This window comes from Lathamus discolor, unplaced genomic scaffold (genome assembly GCF_037157495.1).
Source record: "Lathamus discolor isolate bLatDis1 unplaced genomic scaffold, bLatDis1.hap1 Scaffold_159, whole genome shotgun sequence".
Taxonomy (NCBI): Eukaryota; Metazoa; Chordata; class Aves; order Psittaciformes; family Psittacidae; genus Lathamus; species Lathamus discolor.
The window spans coordinates 27300-46898 of record NW_027069188.1 but is presented as its reverse complement, the minus strand read 5'-3'; the positions used below and the strand labels follow the sequence as shown (position 1 = coordinate 46898).

The following is a 19599-nucleotide window of genomic DNA, read 5'->3' as shown; positions in this document are numbered from 1 at the left end:
CCTGAAATCCATAGGGATACCACAAAATCCATAGGGATACCACGAATCTGTAGGAATACCACGAAATCCATAGGGATACACTGAATCCATAGGGACACCCTGAATCCATAGGGACAACCCCGAAATCCATAGGCATACCCTGAAATCCATAGGGATACCCTGAAATCCATAGGGAAATCCCGAAAATTGACAGGGATATCCTGAAATCCATAGGGATACACCGAAATCGATAGGGACAACCCAAAAAAGGCATCAGGGAGCCCCAAATCCATATGGACAGCGCAAAATCCATAGGGACAACCCCAAATCCATACGCTCAATCCAAAATCCATAGGGACAAGCCAAAATCCATAGGGACAAGGCAAAATCCATAGGGACAAGGCAAAATCCATAGGGACAAGGCAAAATCCATACGCTCAATCCAAAATCCATAGGGACAAGGCAAAATCCATAGGGACAAGGCAAAAATCCATAGGGACAAGGCAAAATCCATAGGGACAACCCCAAATCCATAGGGACAAGCCAATAATGCATTGGGATAACTCAAAATCCATAGGGACAACTCAAAATCCATAGGGACAACCCAACAATGCACTGGGGAGCCCCCAAACTCCCCCCATAGCGCCCCATATCCCCCTACATCCTCCCTAACTTCTCTCCATCACCCCCGATTCCCCCCCATAGCACCCCCAATCCCCCCCATAACCTGTTAAATCCCCCCCATAGCACCCCATATCCCCCCCATGGGGCCCATTGCACCCCACAGCGTCCCACAGTGCCTCATAGTGCCCATAGCACCCCATAGCGCCCCATATCCCCCTTAGAGTGCCCACAGTGCCCAGAGTTCCCCATAGTGTCCCATATCCCCCCTTATAGTGCCCACAGCGCCCCATAGTGCCCATAGTGCACCATAGTGCCCCATAACACCCTATAGCACCCCATAGCGCCTTATAACACCACATAGCACCCCATAGTGCCTGCAGCGCTCCATAGCACCCCATAGCACCACATAGCACCCCATAGTGCCCACAGCATCCCATAGCATCCATAGCGCCACATAGTGCCCCATATCCCCCCATAGCGCCCCATAGCACCCCACAGCACCCCATAGAGCCCACAGTGCCCCATAGCACCCTATAGTGCCCACAGTGCTCCAGAGCACCCCATAGAGCCACATAGCACCCCATAGTACCCACAGCGCCACATGGTGCCCCATATCCCACTATAGTGCCCATAGCGCCCCATAGCACCCCACAGCACCCCACAGCACTCCATAGAGCCCACAGTGCCCCATAGTACCCATAGCCCCACATAGTGCCCCATATCCCCCTATAGTGCCCATAGCACCCCATAGCACCGCATAGTGCCCACAGAGCTCCATAGCGCCCATAGCGCCCCATAGCGTCCCATAGCACCCCATAGCACCCCATAGTGCCCCATAGTGCCAACAGAGCTCCATAGTGTGCATAGTGCCCCAGAGTGCCCAAGCACCGCACATCGCCCCATAGCGCTCCATAGCACCCCATAGCGCCAACAGAACTCCATAATCCACATAGCGCCCCATAGCACCCCACAGCGCCTCACAGCGCCCCATAGTGCCAACAGAGCTCCATAGTGCCCATAGCGCCCCATAGCACCCATAGCGCCCATAGTGCCCATAGAGCCCCATAGCTCCCCATAGCACCACCACAGCGCCCCATAGTGCCAACAGAGCTCCATAGTTCCCATAGCGCCCCATAGCGCCCATAGCGCCCCATAGTGCCCCATAGTGTCCATAGAGCCCCATAGCTCCCCATAGCGCCCCATAGTGCCAACAGAGCTCCACAGTGTGCATAGCGCCCATAGTGCCCATAGTGTCCCATAGCACCCCATAGTGTCCCATAGCACCCATAGCACCCTGCAGCTCTCCATAGCGCCCCACAGAGCCCCACAGCGCCCCATAGTGTCAACAGAGCTCCATATTGCCCATAGCGCACCATAGTGCCCATAGCGCCCCATAGTGCCCCACAGCACCCCATAGTGCCAACAGAGCTCCATAGTGGCCCATAGCACCCCATAGCGCCCCATAGTGCCCCATAGCTCCCCAAAGTGCCAGCAGAGCTCCATAGTGCGCATAGCGCCCATAGTGCCCATAAAGCCCCATAGCGCCCCATAGCGCCCCATAGCGCCCCACAGCACGCACCGGGGGTTGACCTGGCTGACGGGGATGTTGAGCCGCGCCGCGATGTCCTCCACGGTCTCGTTGCCCTCGGAGATGATCCCGACCCCCTTGGCGATGGCCTTGGCCGTGATGGGGTGGTCCCCGGTCACCATGATCACCTATGGGGCGATGTGGGCGATGTGGGCGATGTGGGGCGATTTGAGGGGGAAATGGGGGTTTTGGGGGTGATTCGCGTGATTTGAGGAGGAAATTGGGTTTTTGGGGGGGGGGTTTGGGTGATTTGAGGGGAATTGGGGTGATTTGGGTGATTCGGGGGATTTTGGGGTGATTTGGGGGATTTGAGTGGTTTTGGGTGATTTTGGGTGTTTTGAGGGGAAATTGGTTTTTGGGGGTGATTTAAGGGGGAAATCGGGGGGGGTTGGGATGATTTTGGGTGATTTGAGTGGTTTTGGGGTGATTTGGGTGATTTGAGGGGATATTGGGGTGATTTGGGGTGATTTGAGGGGGAATTGGGGGATTTTGGGGGTGATTTGGGTGATTTTGGGTGATTTGAGGTTCAATTTCGGGGGTTTGGGGTGATTTGAGTGGCTTTGGGTGATTTGAGGGGGAAATTGGTTTTTTTGGGGGGGATTTGAGTGATTTGAGGGGAACTTGGGGGATTTTGGGGTGATTCGGGGGATTTGAGGGAGATTTTGGGGTGATCTGTGTGATTTGAGTGGTTTTGGGTGATTTTGGGTGTTTTGAGAGGAAATTGGTTTTTTGGGGGTGATTTGGGTGATTTAAGGGGGAAATCTGGGGGGTTTGGAATGATTTTGGGTGATTTGAGTGGTTTGGGGGTGATTTGGGTGATTTGGGGTGGTTTGAGGGGATATTGGGGTATTTGGGTGATTTGGGGTGATTTGAGGGGGAAATTGGGGGATTTGGGGGTGATTTGGGTGATTTGGGGTGATTTGAGGGGGAAATTGGGGGATTTTGGGGTGATTTGGGTGATTTGGGGTGATTTGAGGTTCAATTTGGGGGGTTGGGGTGATTTGAGTGGTTTTGGGTGATTTGAGGGGGAAATGTTTTTTTTGGGGGGGAATTTGGGTGATTTGAGGGGAACTTGGGGGATTTTGGGGTGATTCGGGTGATTTGAGGGTTATTGGGGAGGATTTGGGGTGCATTTGGGTGATTTGAAGGGAAAATTGGGGGTTTGGAGGTGATTTTGGTAATTTAAGGGGGAATTGGGGGGGGTTGGGGTGATTTGAGTGGTTTCGGGGAGGATTTGGGTGGTTTTGGGTGATTTGAGGGGGAAACTGGGGGATTTTGAGGTGATTTGAGTGATTTTGGGGTGATTTGGGGTGATTTGGGGTAAATCGAATGGGGATTGGGGGGTTTTGGGGTGATTTGGGTGATTTTAGGGGAAATTTGGGGGGGTGGGGTGATTTGGGTGATTTGAGTGGGTTTGGGGTGATTTGGGTGATTTTGGGTGATTTGAGGGATATTGGGGTGATTTGGGGTGATTTGAGGGGGAAATTGGGGGATTTTGGGGTGATTTGGGTGATTTGAGGGGAAGTGGGGGGGAAATTGGGGGGGTTGGGGGTTATTTGGGGTGATTTGAGGGGAATTGGGGAAGATGTGGGTGATTTTGGGTGATTTGAGGGGAAAATTGGGGGTTTTGAGGGGGTTTGGGTGATTTGAGTGGTTTTAGGGTGATTTGGGTGGGTTGGGTGATTTGAGGGGAAATTGGGGACTTTGGGGTGATTTGGGTGATTTAAGGGGAAATTGGGGTTTTTTGGGATGATTTTGGGTTATTTGAGTGGTTTTGGAGTGATTTGGGTGATTTTGGGTGATTTGAAGGGAAATTGGGGTGTTTTGGGATAATTTCCTCTGTTTTGGGCAATTTTCCTCTGTTTTGGGGATATTTTCCTCTGTTTGGGGTCTCTTTTTAGGCTGAATTCTGCTGTTTGGGGGTTATTTTTGGGTTTTTTTGAGCTATTTTCCTCTGTTTTGGGGTTATATTCGGCTATTTTCGGGCCGAATTCGGCTGTTTTGGAGCTATTTTCCTCTGGTTTGGGGTTATTTTCGGCTGTTTTGGGTCTCTCTTTGGGCTGAATTCAGCCGTTTTGGGGCTATTTTCCTCTGTTTTAGGGCTATTTTCGGGTTGAATTCGGCTAGTTTTGGAGCTTTTTTGTCTGTTTTGGGGTTATTTTCCTCAGTTTTGGGTCTCTTTTTGGGTTGAATTCAGTTGTTTTGGGGCTATTTTCCTCTGTTTTGGGGCTATATTAATCTATTTTCGTGCTGAATTCGGCTGTTTTGGAAGTATTTTCCTCTGTTTTGGGGTTATTTTCGGGTGTTTCGGGTCTCTTTTTGGGCTGAATTCACTTGTTTTGGGGTTATTTTCCTCTGTTTTGGGGCGATTTTGCTGTTTTGGGTCTCTTTTAGGCTGAATTCAGCTGTTTTGGAGCTATTTTCCTCTCTTTTGGAGCTATATTCAGCTATTTTCGGTCTGAATTCGGCTGTTTTGGAGCTATTTTCTTCTGTTTTCGGGCGATTTTCCTCTGTTTCGGGTCTCTTTTTGGCTGAATTCAGCCGTTTTGGGGTGATTTTCCTCTGTTTTGGGTCTCTTTTAGGCTGAATTCCGCTGTTTTGGAGCTATTTTCCTCTGTTTTGGGGCGATTTTGCTGTTTTGGGTCTCTTTTGGGCTGACTTCGGCTGTTTTGGAGTTATTTTCCTCTGGTTTGGGGTTATTTTCAGCTGTTTTGGGTCTCTTTTTGGGCTGAATTCAGCCGTTTTGGGGCGATTTTCCTCTGGTTTGGGGTTATTTTCGGCTGGTTTGGCTCTATTTTTGGGCTGAATTCAGCCGTTTTGGGGCTATTTTCCTCTGTTTTGGGACTCTTTGGGCTGAATTCGGCTGTTTTGGGGCTATTTTCCTCTGGTTTGGGGTTATTTTTGGCTGGTTTGGCTCTCTTTTGGGGCTGAATTCACTTGTTTTGGGGCTATTTTCCTCTGTTTTGGGGCGATTTTGCTCTGTTTTGGGTCTCTTTTTGGGCTGAATTCAGCCATTTTGGGGCGATTTTCCTCTGTTTTGGGTCTCTTTTTGGGCTGAATTCACTTGTTTTGGGGCTATTTTTCCTCTGTTTCGGGTCTCTTTTGGGCTGAATTCAGCCGTTTTGGGGCTATTTTCCTCTGTTTTGGGTCTCTTTTTGGGCTGAATTCTGATGTTTTGGGGCGATTTTCCTCTGGTTTTGGCTTATTTTCGGCTGGTTTGGCTCTCTTTTTGGGCTGAATTCAGCCGTTTTGGGGCGATTTTCCTCTGTTTCGGGTCTCTTTTTGGGCTGAATTCACTTGTTTTGGGGCTATTTTCCCTCTGTTTGGGCTTATTTTCGGCTGGTTTGGCTCTCTTTTTGGGCTGAATTCAGCCGTTTTGGGGCGATTTTCCTCTGGTTTGGGCTTATTTTCGGCTGGTTTGGCTCTCTTTTTGGGCTGAATTCACTTGTTTTGGGGCTATTTTCCTCTGTTTCGGGTCTCTTTTTGGGCTGAATTCGGCTGTTTTGGAGCTATTTTCCTCTGTTTTGGGGCGATTTTCCTCTGTTTCAGGTCTCTTTTTGGCTGAATTCGGCTGTTTTGGAGCTATTTTCCTCTGTTTTGGGGCGATTTTCCTCTGTTTCAGGTCTCTTTTTAGGCTGAATTCGGCTGTTTTGGAGCTATTTTCCTCTGTTTTGGGGCGATTTTGCTCTGTTTGGGGTCTCTTTTCAAGCTGAATTCCGCTGTATTGGAGCCATTTTGGGGCTACTTTCGGTTGTTTCGGGGCCACTTTCCGCCTCTTTTTGGGCCGAATCCGGGCGGTTTCAGGTCTCACCTTGATGCCGGCGCTGCGGCACTTGCCCACGGCATCGGGCACGGCGGCGCGGGGGGGGTCGATCATGGACATGAGCCCCACGAAGCAGAGGTTGTCGGTGGCGAAGTTGACGTCGTCGCAGTCGAAGGCGAAGCCCTTCGGGTACTGGTCCTCGGGCAGGTAAAAGTGGCAGAAACCTGGGGGGGGGGGCAAGGGTCAGAGCCCCCGACCCCAAAACATCCATTTTCTACCCCAAACACCCCTTTTCTACCCCAAAATACCATTTTTTTGCCCCCAAACACCCCTTTTCTGCCCCAAAAAACCCTTTTCTACCCCAAAACACCCCTTTTCTACCCCAAAATACCATTTTTTTGCCCCCAAACACCCCTTTTCTGCCCCAAAAACCCTTTTCTACCCCAAAACACCCCTTTTCTACCCCAAAATACCATTTTTTTGCCCCCAAACACCCCTTTTCTACACCAAAAATCCCTTTTCTACCCCAAAACACCCCTTTTCTACCCTCAAAAAACCCTTTTCTACCCCAAAACACCCCTTTTCTACCCCAAAACACCCTTTTTCTACCCCAAAAAAAACCTTTTCTACCCCCAAAAAACCATTTTCTACCCCAAAACACCCCTTTTCGACCCTCAAAAAACCCTTTTCTACCCCAAAACACCCCTTTTCTACCCCCAAAAATACCCTTTTCTACCCCAAACCAACCCTTTTCTACCCCAAAATACCCCTTTTCTACCCCAAAACACCCCTTTTCTACCCCAAAACACCCCTTTTGTGCCCCCAAATACTCTCTTTGTAGCCCAAACTTACCTCTTCATACTCCAAAATGCCCCTTTTGCGCCCCAAAATACTCCCTTTGTACCCCAAAATACTCCCTTTGTACCCCAAACTTACATCTTTCTACCCCAAAACACCCCTTTTCTACCCCAATACACCCCTTTTCTACCCAAAAAAAACCCTTTTCTACCCCAAAACACCCCTTTTCTACCCCCAAAAAAACCCTTTCTACCCCCAAAACACACCTTTTCTACCCCAAAAAACCCTTTTCTACCCCCAAAACACACCTTTTCTACCCCAAAACACACCTTTTGTACCCCAAACTTACCTCTTTCTACCCTAAAACACCCCTTTTCTACCCCAAAATACCCCTTTGTGCCCCAAACTTACCTCTTTCTACCCAAAATACCCCTTTTCTACCCCAAAACACCTCTTTTGTGCCCCAAAACACCCCTTTATTGCCCCAAAACACCCATTTTGCACCCCAAAATCCTCCCTTTTTAATACCCCAAACTTAGCTATTTCTACCCCAAAATACCCATTTTGTGCCCCCAAATACTCTCTTTATACCCCAAACTTTCCTCTTTCCACTCCAAAGCACCCCTTTTCTACCCCAATACACCCCTTTTCTGCCCCCAAATCCTCCCTTTGTACCCCAAACTTAACCTCTTTCTAACCCAAAACACCCCTTTTGTGCCCCCAAATCCTCCCTTTGTACCCCAAACTTACCTCTTTCTACCCCAAAACACCCTTTTTCTACCCCAAAATACCCCTTTTGTGCTCCAAAATACTCCTTTTGTACCCCAAAATACCCCTTTTGTAACCCAAAATACCCCTTTTGTGCCCCAAACCAACTCTTTTGTACCCCAAAATATCTTTTGTACCCTAAAACACCCCTTTTGTACATCAAATCCCCCTTTCATGCCTCAAAATACCCCTTCTGTGCCCCAAAATACTCCCTTTGTACCCCAAAATATCACTTTTGTACCCCAAATACCCATTTTTACCCCCAAATACCCCCTTTTCTGCACCAAACACCCCTTTTGTGCCTCAAAATACCCCTTTTGCTCCCCAAAATATTCCCTTTGTACCCCAAACTCACCCCTTTCTACCCCCAAATACCCCATTTGTACCCCAAAATATTCCTGTTGTACCCCGAACTTACCCCTTTCTGCCCCAAAATACTCCCTTTGTACCCCAAAATATAACTTTTGTGCCCCAAAACACCCATTTTGTACCCCAAAACACCCCTTTTCTACCCCAAAATACCCCTTTGGTACCCCAAAATACCCCTTTTCTACCCCAAAACACCCCCTTTGTGCCCCAAACACCCCCTTTTGTGTCCAGAACACCCCCTTTTGTGCCCCAAAAACCCCTTTTGTACCCAAATTTACTCCTTTCCACCCCTTTTCTACCCCAAAACACCCCTTTTGTACCCAAATTTACCCCTTTCCACCCCTTTTCTACCCCAAAACACCCCTTTTGTGCCCCAAAATATTCCCTTTGCACCCCAAAACACCCCCCTTTATACCCCAAACCCCCCTCTTTGTACCCCTATAGATCCCTTACAGCCCCTCTGCGCTTCCATAGCCCCCATATCCCAAGGACCTCAGGGATGCCCGTATCCCCCTATATCCCCCCCGAGCCCCATTCCCATCTCATCATATAGGGATATATCCCCCATATCCCCATCCTCACCACCTATATCCCCCCATATCCCCCCCGAGCCCCATTCCCATCTCATCATATAGGGATATATCCCCCTATATCCCCATCCTCACCACCTATATCCCCCTATATACCCCCTTAGCCCCATTCCCATCTTATCATATAGGGATATATCCCCCTATGTCCCCATCCTTACTACCTATATCCCCCTATATCCCCCCTGAGCCCCATTCCCATCTCATCATATAGGGATATATCCCCCTATATCCCCATCCTCAACACCTATATCTCCCCCAAGCCCCATTCCCATCTCACCCTCATCCTCCTATGGACCCCTAGGACCCCCATATCCCCCTATATTCCCATTCTCACTCCCTATATCCCCCCATATCCCCCTCCTCACTCCCTATATCCCCCCATATCCCCCTCCTCACTCCCTATATCCCCCCATATCCCCCTCCTCACTCCCTATATCCCCTTATATCGCTCCTTAGCCCCGTTCCCATCCCATCGTCATCCTCCCATGGACACCTAGGACCCCCATATACCCCTATATCCCCATCCTCACCCCCTATGTCCCCCTATATCCCCATCCCTATATCCCCCTATATCCCCATCTCAATATCCTTATCCCTATATCCCCAACCCTATATCCCCATCCCCATATCCCCATCCCCATATCCCCATCCCCATATCCCCATCCCCATATCCCCATCCTAATATCTCCATCCCTATATCCCCCTATATCCCCAACCCTATATCGCCCATCCCAATATCCCCATCACAATATCCCTATATCCCCACCCCTCTATCCCCCTCTATCTCTATATCCCCCCCATCCCTCTATCCCCCTCTATACCTCTATCCCCCTCCATCCCTATATCCCCCTCTCTCCCTCTATCCCCTCCATCCCTCTATCCCCCTCTATCCCTATATCCCCCCCAACCCTATATCCCCCTCTCTCCCTCTATCCCTCTATCCCCCTCTATCCCTGTATCCCCCCATCCCTATATACCCCCCTATCCCTCTATCCCCCTCTATCCCTCTATCCCCCTCTATCCCTATATCCCCCCATCCCTCTATCCCCCTCTATCCCTCTGTCCCCCTCTATCCCCCTCTATCCCTATATCCCCCCCTATCCCTCTATGCCCCTCCATCCCTATATCCCCCCCTGTCACTCTATCCCCCTCTGTCCCCCTCTATCCCTATATCCCCCCCATCCCTCTATCCCCGTCCATCCCTATATCCCCTTCCATCCCTCTATCCCCCTCTATCCCCCTATCCCCCTCTATCCCTATATCCCCCCTTATCCCTATACTCCCCTCTATGCCCCCCATCCCTCTATCCCCCCCATCCCCCTATCCCCCTCTATCCCCCCATGCCTCTATCCCCCCTTATCCCTATATCCCCCTCTCTCCCCCCCCAATCCCCCCCCTTACCCAGGACCCTCTCCCCGAGCCCCCCCAGCTCCAGGTACGCGTTCTGGAACGCTTCCTTCATCTCCTCATCCAGGGGCTGCTCCTTGCCCTGGAGCAGGATCGTGGAGCACCGGTCCAGGATGCGCTCCGGAGCGCCCTTCATCACCAGCAGGTACCGGTTGTCGTTGGGGTCCTCGGTCTCATGGATGGAGAGCTGGGGGGGGACGTGTAGATGTCTATAGGGTCAATGGGAGCCTATAGGGGTATCCCCCCCCCATACACACACACACACACCCCATACACGCACAGGGCTCTGTGGAGAATTCCAGCCTGGAGGCACCTGGGAATGTTGGGCGTTGGAGTGGGGACGGGGGGGGAATGGGGATGGGGATGGGAGGATATGGGAATAAGGGGAGGAAAGGGAATAGGGGGAATGGGGATGGGGATGGGGGAGTGGAGGGCATGGGGATAGGGGGAGGAAGGGGAATGGGGATAGGAGGATATGGGAATAAGGGGAGGAAAGGGAATGGGGGAATGGGGATGGGGATGGGGGAGTGGGAATGGGAATGAGGGAGTGGAGGATATGGGGATAAGGGGAGGAAAGGGAATGGGGGGGATGGGGATGGGGATGAGGGAGTGGAGGAGATGGGGATAGGGGGAGGAAGGGGAATGGGGGAGAATAGGGATGGGGATGGAGGGGAATGGGAATAGGGGGAGGAATGGGGGAATGGGAATGAGGGATTGGAGGGTATGGGAATAGGAGGAGGAATGGGAATGGGGTGAAATGGGATGGGGGGGAATGGATAGGGAGATTTGGGGTTCCCCCATTGGCTTTTGAGCATCCCCCATGGGATGTGGGGTGTCTCCCATGGGATGTGGGGTGTACCCCATTGGATTTAGGGTGTCTCCCATTGTATTTTGGGTGTCTCCCATTGGATGTGGGATGTCTCCTACTGGGTCTGGGATGTAACCCATTGGATCTGGGATGCATCCCATTGGATTTAGGGTGTCTCCCATTGGATGTGGGATGTATCCCACTGGATTTTGGGTGTATCCCATTGTATTTTGGGTGTCTCCCGTTGTATGTGGTATGTATCCCATTGGATGTGGGATGTCTCCTACTGCATGTGGGATGTAACCCATTGGATCTGGGATGCATCCCATTGGATTTATGGTGTCTCCCATTGGATGTGGGATGCATCCCATTGGATTTTGGGCATCTCCCATGGGATGTGGGATGTCTCCCATTGGATATGGTATGTCTCCTATTGGATGTGGGATGTAACCCATTGGATATGGGTGTCTCCCATTGGATGTGGGATGTAACCCATGGGATGTGGGTGTCTCCCATTGGATGTGGGATGTCTCCCATTGGATGTGGGATGTAACCCATGGGATGTAACCTATGGGATGTGGGTGCCTCCTATTGGATGCGGGTGTCTCCCATTGGATGCGGGTGTCTCCCATTGGATATGGTATGTCTCCCATTGGATGTGGGATGTCTTCCATTGGATATGGTATGTCTCCCATTGGATATGGTATGTCTCCCATTGGATGCGGGTGTCTCCCATTGGATGTGGGTGTCTCCCATTGGATGCGGGTGTCTCCCATTGGATGTGTGTGTCTCCCATTGGATGCGGGTGTCTCCCATTGGATGTGGGATGTCTCCCATTGGATGTGTGTGTCTCCCATTGGATGTGGTATGTCTCCCATTGGATGTGGGATGTCTCCCATTGGATGCGGGTGTCTCCCATTGGATATGGTATGTCTCCCATTGGATGTGGGTGTCTCCCATTGGATGCGGGATGTCTCCCATTGGATGCGGGTGTCTCCCATTGGATATGGTATGTCTCCCATTGGATGTGTGTGTCTCCCATTGGATGTGTGTGTCTCCCATTGGATGTGGGATGTCTCCCATTGGATGTGTGTGTCTCCCATTGGATGTGGGATGTCTCCCATTGGATGCGGGTGTCTCCCATTGGATGCGGGTGTCTCCCATTGGATATGGTATGTCTCCCATTGGATGTGTGTGTCTCCCATTGGATGTGGGATGTCTCCCATTGGATGCGGGTGTCTCCCATTGGATGCGGGTGTCTCCCATTGGATGCGGGTGTCTCCCATTGGATGCGGGTGTCCCCCCGGGTACCTGGTACTTGTTGGTGGAGTTGAAGGGGATCTCGGCCACTTTCTTGTTGCGCTCCCGCATGAGCTTGACGGAGCCGGAGGAGAGCTCGATGCACTTGAGCAGCGCCGACTCCGAGGCGTCCCCGGCCACGTCCCGCTGGGAATGGGGGCGGATGCAGCGGGATGAGGGGGGACCCCATGGCCCCATTGAACCCCATTGTCCCCATTGACCCCATTGCCCTCATTGCCCCCATCGACCCCATTGTCCCCATCATCCCCATTGACCCCCATTGGCCCCATTGACCCTATTGACCTCATTACCCCCATCAACCCCATTGTCCCCATCATCCCCATTGACCCCCATTGACCCCATTGCCTGCATCGACTCCATTGTCTCCATTGCCCCCATGGCCCCCATTGCCCCCATTACCCCTATTGACCCCATTGCCCTCATTGCCCCCATCGATCCCATTGTCCCCATCATCCCCATTGACCCCCATTGACCCCATTGCCTACATCGACTCCATTGTCTCCATTGCCCCCATGGCCCCCATTACCCCTATTGACCCCATTGCCCTCATTGCCCCCATCGATCCCATTGTCCCCATCATCCCCATTGACCCCCATTGACCCCATTGCCTGCATCGACTCCATTGTCTCCATTGCCCCCATGGCCCCCATTGCGCCCATCACCTCCATTGAGCCCATTGTCCCCATTACCCCTATTGACCCCATTGTCCCCATTGACCCCATTACCCCCATCGACCCCATTGTCCCCATCATCCCCATTGACCCCATTGCCTGCATCGACTCCATTGTCTCCATTGCCCCCATGGCTCCCATTGCCCCCATTACCTCCATTGAGCCCATTGTCCCCATTGTCCCCATTACCCCCATTGACCCCATTGTCCCCATTACCCCCATTGACCCCATTACCCCCCTTACCCCCATTGCCCCCCATTGTCACCTTGAGGATGGGGACGTTCTCCTGCCCCCCCTTGAATACGGCGCGGTTGCAGAGCCCCGCAATGTGGGACAGAGCCACCCATGTGGCCGAGCTCTTGTCAAAGGCGGTGCCTGGGGTGGGGGGGACGACATAGGGGGGTCAGGTCATAGAGACCCCACAGAGACCCATAGAGACCCATAGAGACCCACAGAGACCCCATAGAGACCCATAGAGACCCCATAGAAACCAATAGACATCAATAGAGCCCCCCTAGACATCAAGAGCGACCTCATAGAGACCCTATAGACACCTCATAGACATCAATAGAGACCTCACAGAAATCAATAGAGACCTCATAGAGACCCAATAGAGACCCATAGATGTCAATAGAGACCTTGCAAACACCCTATAGGCATCAATAGAGACCCCATAGAGACCCTATAGACACCTCATAGACATCAATAGAGACCTCATAGACATCGAGAGAGCTGCCATAGAGACCTCAGTAGATGCCCATAGAGGTGCCATAGACACAAATAGACCCCAAATAGGCCACAGAAAGGCCCCATAGACACCCCATAGACCTGCAGTAGACCCCCCATAGACCTCAGAGAGGCCCCATAGGCACCCAATAGAAATGCAATAGACCCCACAGAGACCCCAGAGAGACCTCATAGACCCCCAATAGACGTCAGGGACCCCATAGACCCCCAATAGACCCCCTGTAGACCCCAGAGAGACCCTATAGACCTCCCATAGACATCAATAGAGACCTCATAGACATCAATAGAGACGCCAGAGACCCCATAGATGTCAATAGAGACCTCATAGACATCAATAGAGACGCCAGAGACCCCATAGATGTCAATAGAGACCTCATAGACATCAATAGAGACGCCAGAGACCCCATAGATGTCAATAGAGACCTTATAGGCATCAATAGAGATGCCATAGAGACCCCATAGATGTCAATAGAGACCTCATAGACATCAATAGAGACTCCATAGAGACCCCATAGATGTCAATAGAGACCTCATAGGCATCAATAGAGACCTCATAGACATCAATAGAGACGCCATAGAGACCCCATAGATGTCAATAGAGACCTCATAGGCATCAATAGAGATGCCATAGAGACCCCATAGACACCATAGAGACCCCATAGACATCAGTAGACCCCTGTAGACACCCCAACGAACCCCTCGTAAGCCCCACATAGACCCCAGAGAGACCCCATAGACCAGAAGGAGACCCCACAGACACCATAAACACCTCATAGACCCCATAGAGACCCCATAGAGCCCCCCAATAGCACCCAACAGATACCAAAGCCCCCCCCCCAGACCCCCATCATCCCATATCACGCACCGGACTGGTCCTCGGTGGTGTCGGCCTCATGGATCTGGTTGTCGAACCACATATGGGCCACGGTCATGCGGTTCTGGGTGAGGGTCCCGGTCTTGTCGGAGCAGATGGTGGATGTGGAGCCCAAGGTCTCCACCGCCTCCAGGTTCTTCACCAAGCAGTTCTTGCGTGCCATGCGCTTGGCTGTCAGCGTCAAGCACACCTATGGGGGGGTCATACAGCACCCATGAGACCCCCCGGTATGGGTAATGCACGGGGGGATTCGAACCTAGAACCCTCTGGTCAACACAGGTCTCCCATCCAAGTGCTGACCGGGGCCGACCCTGCTTAGCTTCCAAAGTCAGGCTGCAGCCCTATGCTGGGCATGGGGTCCCTATTGGGTGTATGGACCCCCTATGGCACCCCAATACTGGGCATGGACCCACCATTGGGATCCCCAATAGGGATAATAGGGGGCTACAGACCCCCCATTGCACCATTGGGTGTGGGTAATGCATGGGGGGATTCGAACCCACAACCCTCTGGTCAACACAGGTCTCCCATCCAAGTGCTGACCGGGGCTGACCCTGCTTAGCTTCCAAAGTCAGGCTGCAGCCCTATGCTGGGCATAGGGTCCCTATTGGGTGTATGGACCCCCTATGGCACCCTGATACTGGACCCAGACTCCCCATATATGTATCCTGAACCCCACATATTGCCACAGCACCCCATATATTGCCCCTATATGCCCATATAGTACCCCTTACATCCCATGCATCACCTCCATCACCCCATATATTACACCTGTCATCCCATATATCACTCCCTATACCCCGTATATTGCCACCATACATCAATATATTACACCCTAGCACCCACATATTGACCCCTATACATTACCCTCTATGCTCCATGTATCACCCCGTATATCAGCCCATATATAGTCCCCTACACCCCATATATTGACACCATACATCTATATATTACCCTCTGCTACCTGTACGTCACCCCACACACCACTCCATACATCACCCCATATATTACCCCCTACACCCCATACATCACCCCCTCCACCACAGGTATTGCCCCATACATCACCCCATATATTACCCCCTACACCCCATACATTACTCCCTACACCCCATACATCACCCTATACCTCACCACCTACACCCCATACGTCACCCCATGCATCACCCCTACATCCCATCCATCACCCCATCCATCACCCCATCAATCACCTCTACACCCCATACATCACCCCATACATAACCCTTATACCCCATACATCACCCCATACATCACCCCATACATCACCCCATACATCATCCTATACATCATCCTATACATCACCCCTACACCCCATACATTAACCCATACATCACCCCGTACGTTAACCCTACATCTCATACATCACCCCATACATCATCCCTACACCCCATACATCACCCCTAGACCCCATACATCACCCCATACATCACCCCTATATCCCATACATCACCCCTACATCCCGTACATCACCCCATACATCACCCCTATATCCCATACATCACCCCACACATCACCCCTATATCCCATACTCCTACACCCCATACGTCACCCCTATATCCCGTACATCACCCCTACACCCCATACATCACCCCTATATCCCATACATCACCCCTACACCCCATACGTCACCCCATACATCACCCCTACATCCCATACGTCACCCTATGCATCACCCCATATATCACACCATACATCACCCTATACATTACCCCTATACCCCATACATCACCCCATACGTCACCCTATATATCACCCCGTATGTCACCCCAAAACATCCCATATGTCACCCTATACATCACCCCATACATCACCCCATACATCACCCCATACATCACCCCATACATCACCCCATACATCACCCCATACATCACCCTATACGTTACCCCTATACCCCATACATCACCCCATACGTCACCCTATGTATCACCCCGTATGTCACCCCTACATCCCATACGTCACCCTATGCATCACCCCATATATCACACCATACATCACCCTATACGTTACCCCTATACCCCATACATCACCCTATATATCACCCCGTACGTCACCCCTACATCCCATATGTCACCCTATTCATCACCCCATGTATCACACCATACATCACCCTATACATTACCCCTATACCCCATACCTCTCCCCATACATCACCCTATACACCACCCCATACACCACCCCATACATCACCCCTACAACCCATCCATCACCCCATCCAGCACCCCGTACCCGCCCCGACTCACGGTGACGGTGGCCAGCAGCCCCTCGGGCACGTTGGCCACGATGATGCCGATGAGGAAGATGACGGCCTCGAGCCAGGTGTAGCCCAGGATGAGGGAGAGGATGAAGAAGGAGATGCCCAGGAACACGGCCACGCCGGTGATGAGCTGGATGAAGTGCTCGATCTCCACCGCGATCGGCGTCTTGCCCACCTCCAGCCCCGACGCCAGCGTGGCGATGCGGCCCATCACCGTGCGGTCCCCGGTGGCGATCACCACCCCGCGAGCAGTGCCTGCAATGGGGACACCGAAAATGGGGTTAGAACAGCCAAAAATGGGGCTTAGGAGCTCAAAAATGGGGTTTAAGAGCTCAAATATGGGACTAGAACACCAAGAAATGGGTCTAGGACATCAAAAAATGGGACTAGGACGTCGAAAAATCAGTATAAGACATCAAGAAATGGGACTAGGACATGAAGTAATGGGTCTAGGAGCTCAAAAATGGGTCTAGGACATGAAGAAATGGGTGTACAACGTCAAGAATGCATCAAGAACATCAAGAAATGGGTCTAGGACATGAAGAAATGGGTCTAGGAGCTGAAAAATGGGTCTAGGACATGAAGGAATGGGTCTAGGACCTGAAGAAGTGGGTATAGGACATCAAAAATAGGACTAGGACATCGAAAAATGGGTCTAGGACATCAAGAAATGGGTCTAGGAACACAAAAATGGGTCTAGGACATGAAGAAATGGGTGTAGAACATCAAGGAATGGGTCTAGGAACCCATCACCGTGCGGTCCCCGGTGGCGATCACCACCCCGCGAGCAGTGCCTGCAATGGGGACACCGAAAATGGGGTTAGAACAGCCAAAAACGGGGCTTAGGAGGCAAAAAACAGTGCTGGAACATCGAAAAATGAGTGTAGGACATCAAAAAAACTGGGTAGGACGTGGAAAAATTGGTATAAGACATCAAGAAATGGGACTAGGACATGAATAAATGGGTCTAGGAGCTCAAAAATGGGTCTAGGACATGAAGAAATGGGTGTACGACGTCAAGAATGCATCTAGAACATCAAGAAATGGGTCTAGGACATGAAGAAATGGGTCTAGGAGCTCAAAAATGGGTCTAGGACATAAAGAAATGGGTGTACGGCGTCAAGAATGCATCTAGAACATCAAGAAATGGGTCTAGGAAATGAAGAAATGGGTCTAGGAGCTCAAAAATGGGTCTAGGACATGAAGAAGTGGGTATAGGACATCAAAAATAGGACTAGGACATCGAAAAATGGGTCCAGAACATCAAGAAATGGGTGTAGGACATCAAGAAACGGGTCTAGTAGCTGAAAAATGGGTCTAGGACATGAAGAAATGGGTCTAGGACATGAAGAATTGGGTGTAGGAACCCATCACCGTGCGGTCCCCGGTGGCGATCACCACCCCGCGAGCAGTGCCTGCAATGGAGACACCGAAAATGGGGTTAGAACAGCCAAAAACGGGGCTTAGGAGGCAAAAACAGTGCTGGAACATCGAAAAATGAGTGTAGGACATCAAGAAACTGGGGAGGACATGAAGAAATGGGTGTAGAACATCAAGAAATGGGTCTAGTAGCTGAAAAATGGGTCTAGGACATGAAGAAATGTGTGTAGGACATCAAGAAATGGGTCTAGGAACTCAAAAATGGGTCTAGGACATGAAGAAATGGGTCTAGGACATGAAGAATTGGGTCTAGTAGCTGAAAAATGTGTCTAGGTCATGAAGAAATGGGTCTAGGACATCAAGAAATGGGTCTAGGAACTCAAAAATGGGTCTAGGACATGAAGAAATGGGTCTAGGACATCAAGAAGTGGGTCTAGGAACCCATCACCGTGCGGTCCCCGGTGGCGATCACCACCCCGCGAGCAGTGCCTGCAATGGGGACACCGAAAATGGGGTTAGAACAGCCAAAAACGGGGCTTAGGAGGCAAAAAACAGTGCTGGAACATCGAAAAATGAGTGTAGGACATCAAAAAAATGGGTAGGATGTGGAAAAATCGGTATAAGACATCAAGAAATGGGACTAGGACATGAAGAAATGGGTCTAGGAGCTCAAAAATGGGTCTAGGACATGAAGAAATGGGTGTACGGCGTCAAGAATGCATCTAGAACATCAAGAAATGGGTCTAGGACATGAAGAAATGGGTCTAGGAGCTGAAAAATGGGTCTAGGACATGAAGAAATGGGTATAGGACCTGAAGAAGTGGGTATAGGACATCAAAAATGGGTCTAGGACATGAAGAAATGGGTCTAGGACATCAAGAAATGGGTCTAGGAGCTCAAAAATGGGTCTAGGACATGAAGAATTGGGTCCAGGAACCCATCACCGTGCGGTCCCCGGTGGCGATCACCACCCCGCGAGCAGTGCCTGCAATGGGGACACCGAAAATGGGGTTAGAACAGCCAAAAACGGGGCTTAGGAGGCAAAAACCAGTGCTGGAACATCGAAAAATGAGTGTAGGACATCAAAAAACTGGGGAGGACATGAAGAAATGGGTGTAGAACACCAAGAAATGGGTCTAGTAGCTGAAAAATGGGTCTAGGTCATGAAGAAATGGGTGTAGAACATCAAGAAATGGGTCTAGGAACCCATCACCATGCGGTCCCCGGTGGCGATCACCACCCTGCGAGCAGTGCCTGCAATGGGGACACTGAAAATGGGGTTAGAACAGCCAAAAATGGGGCTTAGGAGCTCAAAAATGGGGTTTAAGAGCTCAAATATGGGACTAGACCATCAAGAAATGGGTCTAGGAACTCAAAATTGGGTCTAGGACATGAAAAAATGGGTGTAGGACATCAAGAATGCATCTAGAACATCAAGAAATGGGTGTAGGACATTAAGAAATGGGTCTAGGACATGAAGAAATGGGTCTAGGACATGAAGAAATGGGTCTAGGACATGAAGAAGTGGGTCTAGGACATCAAAAATAGGACTAGGACGTCTAAAAATGGGTCTAGGACATCAAGAAATGGTGTAGGAGCTCAAAAATGGATCTAGGATATGAAGAAACGGGTGTAGGACGT

At 50.9% G+C, this 19599-nt stretch overlaps 1 protein-coding gene across 3 annotated transcripts in view; it reads right to left on the bottom strand.

Annotated features, from left to right (window-relative positions):
* Window positions 1-19599, bottom strand: part of ATP1A3 (ATPase Na+/K+ transporting subunit alpha 3) — a 52101-nt gene that overhangs the window by 13401 nt on the left and 19101 nt on the right. For all 3 annotated transcript variants that reach the window (XM_065664377.1, XM_065664376.1, XM_065664378.1), the window contains 7 exons: window positions 16565-16833; window positions 14298-14496; window positions 12951-13060; window positions 12006-12140; window positions 9881-10073; window positions 6003-6178; window positions 2183-2319 (listed from right to left, as the gene is read on the bottom strand). In XM_065664377.1, the coding sequence (XP_065520449.1) occupies window positions 2183-2319; window positions 6003-6178; window positions 9881-10073; window positions 12006-12140; window positions 12951-13060; window positions 14298-14496; window positions 16565-16833 (1219 nt within the window). The remainder of the gene's footprint in view (window positions 1-2182; window positions 2320-6002; window positions 6179-9880; window positions 10074-12005; window positions 12141-12950; window positions 13061-14297; window positions 14497-16564; window positions 16834-19599) is intronic.